The 12,421-nt window shown below is 31.6% G+C and overlaps 1 protein-coding gene across 1 annotated transcript; it reads left to right on the top strand.

The window, feature by feature from the left end:
* Positions 1-11,087: 11,087 nt before the first annotated feature.
* On the top strand, positions 11,088-11,816 carry LOC127901849 (uncharacterized). Its single transcript, XM_052439867.1, has one exon. It carries the CDS (start codon positions 11,088-11,090, stop codon positions 11,814-11,816), a length of 729 nt encoding a protein of 242 aa, XP_052295827.1.
* The last annotated feature ends 605 nt before the right edge of the window (positions 11,817-12,421 follow it).

Raw genomic sequence — 12,421 nt, 5'->3', positions numbered from 1 at the left:
CACAATAAAATTAAATAGTAACAAATGCAATAACAAAACAAAAACTATAAACATAATAAAGAATTGTATCAACAACCTGAGGCCTGTATTAGGCAGTTTTCTTAAAATAAATTTGCCACCTATTGTCAGGTGCTTTAAGTTTGAATAGTAATTGTTTCCCATAATACAATTTTTATGGTATAATTATTTCGAATGTTCTTTTTTTTTTTACTATTTCCCAAAAAATCAATGCTTTCCCTTTCCAAAAATAACTCTTATTAAAATTAGTAACGGTAGATTTTGAGAGCTAACTTTTAGTATTCTATTAAAATATATTTGAAACTCAAGGATATTTCCAGCAAAAAGTTTTTGTGCTCTCTTCTCTTTCTCTACAAAATTCATTGCCATCATCATATTTATCTCAACTAGTCAATCGACTCAATTCCAGATGCTATCATTCTGTTTTTTCTATTGTTAATAATTACTGTTCTTTCTTCTGAAAGAAATTTAGTGAGAATAATAATAAAGAGAGGATTCTTTCTCCTGAAAACTCCGTATATATAGTAGATCAAGCTATTTCTTCAATCATCAATAAATTTGAGCAGTTTCAATTCTAGGAAAATATTTTTGGATTTTATTTAATTTTGAAAACTTAAAATCATTAGATGATGAAAGTTTAAAAAGTTGTTTTATTAATCTTTAAATTGTCTTGAAATATGATATGTTTTCTAATATTGATGGATTAGATTTGTTCTTACAGTTAAAGGTCTTAAAAGAAGTTTTGAATATTGAAAGAAATACTCCAATTTGATATACTTAATTATATTTAAAAAGTATATTCTTTTCCACATACATTTGTTGCTTATAGAATATTATTGATTGTAACTGTTGCTTCTGTTGAGAGAAGTTTTTCTAAATTAAAGTTAATAAAATATTATTTAAGAACTACAATGTCACAAGAAAGATTAAATGGGTTGGCTATATTAGCTATTGAGAAAGATTTGTCAGCTAAATTAAATATAAGATTTTAATTAATAATTTTGCATCTAAAGATGCAAGAAGAATAAAATTTAATTGATCAATAATTTGTAGTAGTGATAGCTCGCAGAAAGGATCATAGCAGGTAGAAGTAATGATTTAAAGTTTACAGGAAGATTATGGTTATGGTTGACGAAATTTTAGAGTATCTTAAGGAGGTCGAATTTGTGGAAGAAATAGCTAGTTAATATTTGGGTATAAATAAATAGATATATTTCCTACTATATTCTTTTTCTTTAGATATTGTTAATAATTGTTGTAATTCAAGATATTATTTAACATAATTGAATTTTGACCCACTTGATATTCTTGTGAGATTTTTTTGAGCTATTTAATGTTTTTGTGAGAGTTAATATTTAAACACTAGAGGGCTTAAAATAAAATTTTGTCTAAGGCCCCAATTGGTTAAAGCCGGCCCGGTAAATATCTCAAAATCTATTTGCAAGTTAGCCAATTTGACTTCAGTGCACATGCATGAATTAGCTAAGCTTATGTACAGCAAAATAGATCTCTAGACGAGTAATGGTGACATATAATAGCGTCAATCCTGTAGAAAATAATTTTTGAGAAAGTGTAACTTCCCAATTTAGAGTGTTTCAGTCCAGTACTCATAGGTGTAGTGCATCCTTACAAGACTCTACTCTAGTTTGTTTTAAGAGCTCAAAAAGTTACTTCTTTTGACTAATGTGCATGCAATCTTTATTTCACTAAATTCTAAACCAAGAAAATAACTCAGAGGACCTAGTATCTTTAGGGCAAATCGAGCATTTAAGTTATCAATACCTTCAATCACAGTACTTTCACTACTGCGTGTGATTAAGATATCATCTACAAAAACCAAAACAAAAACAAATTCTGATCTTTGTTGTAGAATAAATGCTTTTAATGTGAGTAATAGATAAAGAACTAACATCACCCATCATGAGCTTCTCACCTCTCTTAAATTTTGTCTTGATGTTTGTCACTGAGATCATTGGTAACATGGTGTGTCTCACCGCTATCAAAGTCACATCATTGTTCTCCTTTCTCCTTAGAATGCGCCATGTAAGAGAAGGTTTGATATACATTCTGTTTGCCACTAGAAAATTCTTCACTAAAATGCTATTAGCAAGTACTAGCATTGGAACCATACTTGCCATAAGTCTATCAAGTGTGATGATTATTACCTCTTTTTCCATAATGTGCACGACCACATCTTTTGCCACAACCGACGCCATGAGTGTTTGTCAAAGGAAGGTTTCAACCCCCTTATTGCATACTGTTAGTTTAAACAAAATTGGAATGGACATCATTGGTGTTTAATTCAGGAACAAAGCTCAACACATTCAATTGTTCCAGACTTTTTTCAAGACTGAGATATAAAGAAAACACCTCCTGTAAGGTAAGTCAGTTAATCCTGGCAGTTATATTGACAACTGCGGGTAACTATGACTGTCGGCCCACAAGGGCTCGTGGGTCGTGCTGTGCCGTGCCGTACCCAAAAAAAACCCACCAATTTTTTTTTTTAGCGTGCCTAAAAAAGCCCACTTGCCTGACGTGCTTTATTCAAACCCACGTGTCTGTCGTGCTTTATTCAAACCCACGTGTCTGTCGTGCTTTTTTAAGCCCACCAACAATAATAATAATAAATTCATAATCATAATCATATTAATTTTTATTAAGAGAGCAATTAACATTTTATTATTAGTTTATCAAAATTTCACAACTATATATTTTATTTCACAATAACCAATCATAACACAACAATATATAAATTTAATTAAATTTAATTCCATAGATCATAATAATAATTAATTAAAATTAAAAATACAATCCTCGAATAATAATTACAATACGTCATAACTACGAAATATCAATATAACAAATCATAGGTCACAACTTACAAGTTACAACTACGAAACGCGAACTACGACCAATTGACGAATAACAAGCACGAAAAAACATTTATTAATCACAACTATGGATACGGGAAACGAGCAAGGTTAATTCTATCTCGGCTAAGGTGGCGAGCTAAACAATTTGACACGTGCCGACGTAAACCCAAGGTGCCATGGCTGTCTGAATAAATAACTTCTCGATGACAATGGTTGCACCTCAAGATCATCCGTTTGTAAGGACGATGCAAACTATTATCTATTATTTCCTCCTTTATTGTACTAAAATTTTGAAAAAGCTCATTTAAAGAACGACTTCTGGATTGATTTAGCCTAGCGTTTTGTTGAGGTCCAACTACATCAACATCGTATTCTTGAGGGTGTTGAGGTTCTTCTGCATTCATATTATATTGCTGCGGATTCATAATGATTTTGGCTTTTAGAATATTGAAAAGTTTGAGAGGAAAAAGAAGAAGAATAAGAACTGTGAAGCATCATAGCATAATGGCGTGTATATATAATATTAGATAATAATAAAAAGACAAAAATTAATTTTATTTACTTTGTCGGTGGGAGTAAGAAGAGTAAGTAAAAAAATATTTAGTGAAATATAAATATTTGTGAATGAGTGAATCTTGAGATCTTAATTTTTGTGGAGCCGTGAGGCAAGTGCTTGGTTGGCATGTAGGAAAAAGATATTAAATTATTTAAAAATAAATGAAAATATTAAAACAAATGAAGATCATTTCCAAAAGGACCAAAACCAAAAAAAAAATCACATTGTTGCCTTGTTGAGTTGTTGGCACTTGGCACAAACCCAAAATGAAAAAGTATCATACAACTATACAAGCTGATAAAAAATGTTGAACTACAATTGGACATGTCACATTACTCTCATACTCACATGTTGAATGTTGACTTTAAGTGTTTGTAAACTGTAATCTATAGACTACACACAAACTCACGAGTCATGAGCACAAATTCACAATGATCCCAATTTTTTATTATTTAAACATCATTGTTGGTTAACTTTCACAATTTTTCAAATTTTTAATTGATTGCACTGCACATAATTTTAAAATTTTACAATCACAAGACTCGTAACAATAAAATTGACATGACTACTCAATTTTACAACATACTTGCAACTTTCACAATTTTCAAATCCTGAAACTTGAATTGACTGCACTGCAATCTGCACGTCTGCATGTTTGCATAAAATGACAAAATTTTCAAATTTCACAAGTGTAACAGTAAGTCAGTAAAATTGATATGAGTATAGTAGTGTACTATATGACTAATCAATTTAGCATGTGCATGGTGCACCTAGAAATTAATTTTTTCTAATTATTAAATAACCAAAAAATTCTAAATTAATTTTATTACTCACCCAACGGACAAAAAATTTTTGAATTAACAGTAGAATTGATATGACTACTCAATTTTATAGCATGGCCAGCTGGGCACTGATTAGCAATTAACGTTTTCTGATTTTTAATGACAAAAAAATCTAAATTAATTTTATTACTCACCCAACGGACAAAAAAAATTCTGAATCAATTGAATTAACAGTAAAATTGATACGACTAGTTGACTAGTCAATTTTACAGCATGGGCACTCAGCAATTAACTATTTCTGGTTTTTAATAACAAAAAAATTCTAAATTAATTTTATTACTCACCGAACGCCGAACGGACAAATGAATGATTAAATGCAACATTTTAATTTGCTGCAGCCTTGCAGGAAGCTTTGCGTGGTTGCCCCATTTTGACCGATAATATTTTTACTTTTTTATTCTATTTAAACGATTAAATTATTTTCGAACTTATCTCACTTCTCAATCTCTATCCCCTCGTTATCTCTCTTGTCTCATCTAGTCATCTCTACTCTCTACTCTGCCCAATCTCCTCGAAATTTTTCTATAATTCCAACAACAATTCCAGCAACTTCCCTTTGTTACGGAAATCCCAAACAAAAGCAAAACATCATTCAATACCATTTAACACACGAATCTTCATTCTCTTGCTCAATAAATTTTTTTTTCACCCGCACAAATACAGTTCAGCTGCCTTTATTTACTAAAACGCTAATTATATAAAATGTCTCACTCTCATTTCGAGTTAGATGAGAATTTTAATTTTGTTGAAGAGGGGGAGGAAGTTGCAAATGAAGAAATTGCTGCACCAGAATTTGATCCAAGTAATATATTTATTGTCCCACCTGAACGATCGTCTCATACTTCTCAAGCCAGTCAAAGTGGTTCTACTTCTTCGACTGTCGGTCCTACTACTACCTCTAAACGACAAAGAACATCGATTGTTTGGTCATGTTTTACTTTGGAAAAACGTCAAAACAAAAAAAGGTGAAATGGTGGATCAAGCAGTGTGCAAATATTGTCAATCTGCTTTAAGTGCCAAAAGCAATTGTGGAATTGGACATCTTAGACGACATATGGAAACTTGTCAGACAAAACACGCGCCACAAGACCCAACACAAACCCAACTCTCACTATATGGTTCTGGAGCTTCCGGTATAACATCATTTAGATATTCACAACAGAACATGCGAGAAGGATTTGCTCGGTATATTGCTGCAGCAGAACAACCTTTAACATTTTTAGAAGATGAACGTCTAATAAATTTTCTGTAAAGGTATGTTCAGCCTCAACTTAAGAAAGTGCCTAGAAATACATTAAAACATGATTTAACTAAAATTAAAATTTTTAATGACATGAAAAAACTTTTAATTAATACTTTTATCAATTTTAATGGTTTTATTTCAAATTCTTCTTATTGTTGGACTGGTATTAATATGGTTGGTTATTTTTGTGTGACTTCGCACTCTATACATGAGATTAATGGTAAATGGAGGTTGGAAAAAAAAATTGATTGCATTTTGTGAATTAGAATATCCTCAAACTGGTTCAGTAATTTATGCAGCTATAATGTCTGTTTTAAGAGAATATGAAATTACTGATAAATTATTTAGCATATCATTTGATAATGCATCTACCAATACAGCTGCAATTGATATGTTTTTGCGGAATATTTCTGCTCTTACGCCTGCACGTGGTTCAAATTTTTTTAATGTGAGATGTGTATATCATATTATTAATTTAATTGTTCAAGCTGGTATGACTCATATAAATCATTATTTAGAAAAAAATTGGAGCAGCCATTTTATATATTAGAGCACCTTTAAGACGTCAACAATTTTTGTCTACGTTGAAAATTTTTGGATTGAAAAAGAGAAAATTCAAAATTGACATGAAAGTTTGTTGGAATTCTACGTATTTGATGTTGCTTTCTTGCCAAAATTATTCTGAAGCAATTTCTAGTTTTTACAATGAGAGAATGAATGATGAAGATTATCATTGTTAGCCTATATGGCTATAAATATTGATTTTGATGATAACAAACCACATGTATTTATTAAGCAAAGATCTATGAATTGTGCTTTTATAATAAGAAAATGATATTATGGAATTAAAGTATTTTGGACTAAAATGATAGTGATTTTAAATTTCGGATTTGGACCTATTTGATACTATTTAAATGTTTTTGGGCCATTCTATAATTTCACAAAGTTTGGGTGAAATCATAATTTCATAAAGTTGTGGGATTGACAAAGCATTATTCTAAAATTCCAAAATTAGACCTTTTTGTAAACTTTTATAACGTTTTGGGCCACACTACAGTTTTATAAAGTTTTAGGGTCAAACTGTAAATTTTGGAAAAATTTCACTGTAGCAGTTAATGTAGCAAGCGGCTTACCAGATACTGATAAACGGCAAACCGAATATTGGGCAGAATGTATCCAAATTGAAAGCGGCTTACCGGATATGGTAAACGGCAATCCGGTTGTTGTGCAGTAAGCTTCTGGAGCATAAACGGATTACCGGATTCGCAAGCGGCAAGCCGGATAGTTTGAAATTCAAAATTTTGCCTTAATGGTAACATAAAAGCGGCTTACCAGATACCTAAACGGCAAGCCGGTTACGACCAGAAATGTGCATAACGGCTAGTTTTCGAGCTCAAACTATAAGAACTCAAATCCAACTCAATTTGAAGCTCTCCAACAAGCAAAAACAAAAAGCACACGAGATATCTTGAGCCTTCAACTTGCAAAACACAAAACATTGAATCATTTCTTGTTCTTCATTTTTGAATATCTACTCATTGAGTGAGTTTCATTGTAACCTTCATTTATTCATCTCAATTGTAAGAGTTTGAGTGTGTGAGACACTTGAGTGAAGAGATTGGGAGATAATCTCTTTGTTGTAAAGGTTCATTGACACCTTGAAGTCAATTGTAATCGGTTGAAGCCTTGGAAAGGCTTGGATAGTGAAATCCTCAAGCTTGGATCGCTTGGAGGCATGGACGTAGGCGGGGATTGCCGAACCACGTAAAAATTCGTGTGTTTGTTTCTCTTCTCCCTTACTCTTTAATTATTGTGCTTTTATTGAACTTATTGCTTTTAATTTTTATTAAGACATTAGATTGCTTGTTGTGTGGATTTGCTAGGATAATTTTTAAAATTTCAATTCACCCCCCTCTTGGGTTGCACACTTATATTTCAATCATATCACTGATTATGATTGGAATGTTGCATTTAAATTTATGGATTTTTTAAAGGTATTTTATGATGCTACTCTTGCATGTTCTACTGTTTATGAGCCTACTTCATGTAAAGTGTTAATGCACTTGTATAATATAAGTTATACTTTTAAGACTTTTAGAGAGAATATTATGTTTAAAAATATTTGTGATACCATGGAGGAAAAATTCCAAAAATATTGGAAAGATATTCCCCACCTATTTATTTTTGCAGCAGTGTTGGATCCTACAATCAAGGAAGTTGGTGCAAAAGTTTTAGTTGAGGGTATTAGTGAAAATTTACAAACCAGGCTTGATACAAATTTTGATACAATTATGTCCTCTATGCATGAACTTTTTAATTTTTATCGAAATAAATTCGGATCAAGCAATACATATTCTAATGTTCAACAAGCATCGACTTCTTATAAAAATCCAGCTCACCTTTTGTTACTTAAAGGTAAGGGTGTTGCCTCTAGTATTGATACTAATCGTAATGAATTGCAAAGATATTGTTCTGCCAATCTTGAAGATTTAGCAACTCCTTCACAATTGCAAAATTTTGATATTTTAGAATTTTGGATGGGTAAGACATCTTTTTTCCCATTGTTATTCATTATGGCCCGTGATCCACTAACCCCTCCAGCTTCGACTGTAGCATCAGAATCAGCTTTTAGTACAGGTGGCAGAATTCTAGATGAACATCGGTCAAGATTGTCATCAGAGACATTAGACTCTTTGTTGTGTTTGAAAGATTGGGAAGATGTTGAAAGTCGAGTGCAATAAGATTGGCAAAATGCTTTAATTAAACAAATTGAGAGTTTGGATGTTGATCAAGATGAAGTGGATCCAAATTATGCAGAGTACTGAACATTGAAGCTACTTCCAAAGACTAGAGACCTTTTTTTTCTTGTAACTTTTTGAAAGAAATTTTATTAGTGAGAATTAATGTTGTAAATTTGCAAATGATAGATGGTTCAGTAGGTGCCAACCTAGTTGGGATGTACTGTTAACTGTAGTGATGCAAATTACACTTAATTTTATTTGAATTACTAATATTATAATTGTACTTGAACTTCATTTAATTGTACTTTTTTAAATCATAACATATTTCGTTCATAATTTTTTCTTGTGTATAAATATGAAAAATATTTCATTCACAAATGAAACATATCTCTATTAAATATTAACTAAGTTATGATTTAATATTAATATAAAAAATATTTCATATAAAAAATATTTTATTATTAATGTTGTAAATTTTTTTATTTTTTATTTATCATTTATAAATTTGTGATATTTATAATTTTATTTATTAAAATCATGATATTTAGTTATTTACTTATTCATTTAATAAATTATAAACATAAATAATTAATTAAATAAATATCATAAATAAAATTAAATATCATAAATAACATTATTCATTTAATAAATATCATAAACAAAATTATGATATTTATAATTTTATTTATTAAAATCATGATATTTACTTATTCATTTAATAAATTTTAAACATAAAAAAATTAGAATATTTATTTAAACTAAGATTTAATGATTTAAATTAATTTTTAAAAGTCTATGCTAAAAAATATATTAAAACATTTAATTTCAAGATATTTTATTTTAATTTCATAACATTTTATATTTACTTTTTATTAAAAAAATTTACTTAAATATATTTTGGCCCAAGTGCTATTGATGGCCCACGAGCGCATGCTAACCCACCAATGAACCGTGCTTATTACGTGCTTTTTCGCGTGCCGTGCTTTGGTCCATTTGTAATCGTGCCGTGCTTTTAAGGCCCGCATGCCTAATATTTTAGGCCTAACACGGCCTACGTGCGTGCCGTGCCGTGCCTCACCTCATGCCCCTCTGAAACGTGCTCGTGCCGTGCCACTTGCCGCTCGGCCCATTGACAATCTCAAACTGCGGGATTATATTCAACTGCAAGAATATAGGAAACAAGATCACCTTCTTTTGTAAGAGAGATTGTAACATTTTTCAATCTTTGGTTTGATATTCTGGAAGAAAGCGGTTTGCCGTTTATGGAGAAAACGGCTAACCGTTTAATTCCAAAGAGCATATTTTATGTTCTAGAGAAAACGGTTAACCGTTTGGAGAAAACGGCTCACCGCTTAGATAAAACGACTAACCGTTTGGAGAAAACGGCTAACGGTTTATTTCCAGAGAGCGTGTTTTTGTTCTAAAGAAAACGGCTAACCGTTTATTTACAGAGAGCAACGTATTTGACATTCTAGAATAAAACGGCTCACCGTTATTGAGAAAAAGGCTAACCGTTTAATAAATATCATAAATAAAATTATGATATTTATAATTTTATTTATTAAAATCATGATATTTACTTATTCATTTAATAAATTATAAACATAAAAAAATTAGAATATTTATTTAAACTAAGATTTAATGATTTAAATTAATTTTTAAAAGTCTATGCTAAAAAATATATTAAAACATTTAATTTCAAGATATTTTACTTTAATTTCATAACATTTTATATTTACTTTTTATTAAAAAAAATTACTTAAATATATTTTGGCCCACGTGCTATTGATGGCCCACGAGCCGCATGCTAGCCCACCAATGAACCGTGCTTATTACGTGCTTTTTCGCGTGCCGTGCTTTGGTCCATTTGTAATCGTGTCGTGCTTTTAAGGCCCGCATGCCTAATATTCTAGGCCCAACACGGCTTACGTGCGTCTCGTGTCGTGCCTCATGCCCCACCGAAACGTGCTCGTGCTGTGCCGTGCCGTGCCACTTGCCGCTCGGCCTATTGACAATCTCAAACTGCGGGATTATATTCAACTGCAAGAATATAGGAAACAAGATCACCTTCTTTTGTAAGAGAGATCGTAACATTTCTCAATCTTTGGTTTGATATTCTGGAAGAAACGGTTTGCCGTTTATGGAGAAAAAGAAAACGACTAACCGTTTAATTTCAGAAAGCATATTTTCTGGTCTAGAGAAAACGGCTCACCGTTTGGAGAAAACGGCTCACCGTTTGGAGAAAACGGCTAACTGTTTATTTCCAGAGAGCGTGTTTTTGTTCTAGAGAAAACGGCTAACCGTTTGGAGAAAACGGCTAACCGTTTATTTACAGAGAGCAACTTATTTGACATTCTGGAATAAAACGGCTCACCGTTTTTGAGAAAACGGCTAACCGTTTATTTTCAGAGAGCGTGTTTTTGCGTCAACTGGAAAAACAGTTAGCAAGCTTGGAAATTTCAATTATCAATCGATGCAAATTCAAACCAAAAGAGTGTTTTGAAGAAGTACCATTTCTAATGGTTGTATTCTTTCAAATAAACATCTTCTTTATTAAAGATAGAAAAACAATTAGATCAAAATCAGATTTTACAGATTTCATATATGTTCTGGAAATACAATCTTATTTGCTAGAGATTGTATTCAGGATTTGATATATCTTGGGGGTAATTTGCCATTAAAACTCTATAGCAAATCAAGATTAGCAAGGGCAAATAAAACCTTAAACGTCTCAAATCCTAAGAAAGTTTTCTTTGTTCTTTGCCTCCATATTAAAAAATTCACCAACAATCTTTAAGGTTTTATTTGATGCAAATGGAGGCTGAGAAGAGTTTGACGTCATTTCTTAATCCCAGTGTCCATCTCGATCGTTTTGATGGAACTAATTTCACTCGTTGGAAGGGAAAATTGTTCTTTCTCCTTATTGTTCTTAAAGTGGCATATGTTCTTGATCCGAAATTAGAACAATTTCTAGAACCAAGAGAAGATGATACCGAAGTAGTTAAGGCTGCAAGGAAACGTCGTGAAGATGATGAATTGATGTGCCAGGGTCACATACTCAATATGCTTTCTGACAGGTTATATGATCTCTACAATTTTATGACTTCTCCGGTGGAAATTTGGAATGCTCTTGAGTACAAAAACAAAATGGAGAAAGAAGGTACTGACAAATTCCTTGTCTCTAAATATTTTGAATTTATTATGGTAGACACAAAATCCATTCTTAATCAAATACATGAGTTACAAATTATTGTTGCTAAGCTTCGAGAGTTAAAAGTTGAAATTTCTGAATCATTTCAAGTTGAGGCTATTATTGCTAAATTGCCTCAAAGTTGGAATGATTATAGAAAGAAACTCCTTCATAGTAAAGAGAACATAACTTTAGAAGAATTGCAAAAACACTTGGTAATTGAAGAAGAGACTAAGTCTCGCAAATCCAAGGATATGCATGATTCTACTAAAGTTAATGTTGTTGAAGATAGTAAATTCTCAAAGAATTTTAAAGTCAAGAATGACAAGAAATTCAAGAAGTCCAGCACATAAAAGTTTTTTGGAAATTGTTTCTTTTGTAGTAAGAAAGGTCATCGCCAAAGTGATTGCAAATTCAAGAAGAAAAAGGAAGAAGTGAATTCCCATAAAGCTAATGTTATTGAAAATAAATCTGAAGAGATTTGTGCTATGGTTTCTGAAATGCAAATTGGCATGATTACCGAAACCAATATGGCTGAAACTAAGTCCTATGATTGGTGGCTCAATTCAGGTGCAACAATTCAGGTGCAACAATTCATGTTTGTAATGATAAAAAAAATTTCTTATCATACAAAGAAGAAACGAAAGGACAAATGGTTTTCATGGGGAACAATAATGCAGCCATAGTAGCAGGGAAAGGAGTAGTTGAGATCAATTTCACTTCTGGAAAGAAAGTCACATTGTATAATGTCTTTCATGTACCTTCCGTTAGGAAGAATCTTATTTCTGCTAGTTGTATGTGTAAGCATGGGCTTAAGATTGTGCTTGAGGGTAATACTTATATTATCTCAAAGAATGGATTATTTGTTGGGAAAGGGTATTCTTGTGATGGAATGTACAAACTCAACATTAATAATAATAGTATCAACTTAGCTTATAATGTTTGAGTCTTGTGATGT

Source organism: Citrus sinensis, chromosome 4 (assembly GCF_022201045.2).
Source record: "Citrus sinensis cultivar Valencia sweet orange chromosome 4, DVS_A1.0, whole genome shotgun sequence".
Taxonomy (NCBI): Eukaryota; Viridiplantae; Streptophyta; class Magnoliopsida; order Sapindales; family Rutaceae; genus Citrus; species Citrus sinensis.
The sequence above is the reverse complement of the archived record's forward strand: the minus strand, read 5'-3'. Positions and strand labels throughout refer to the sequence as shown.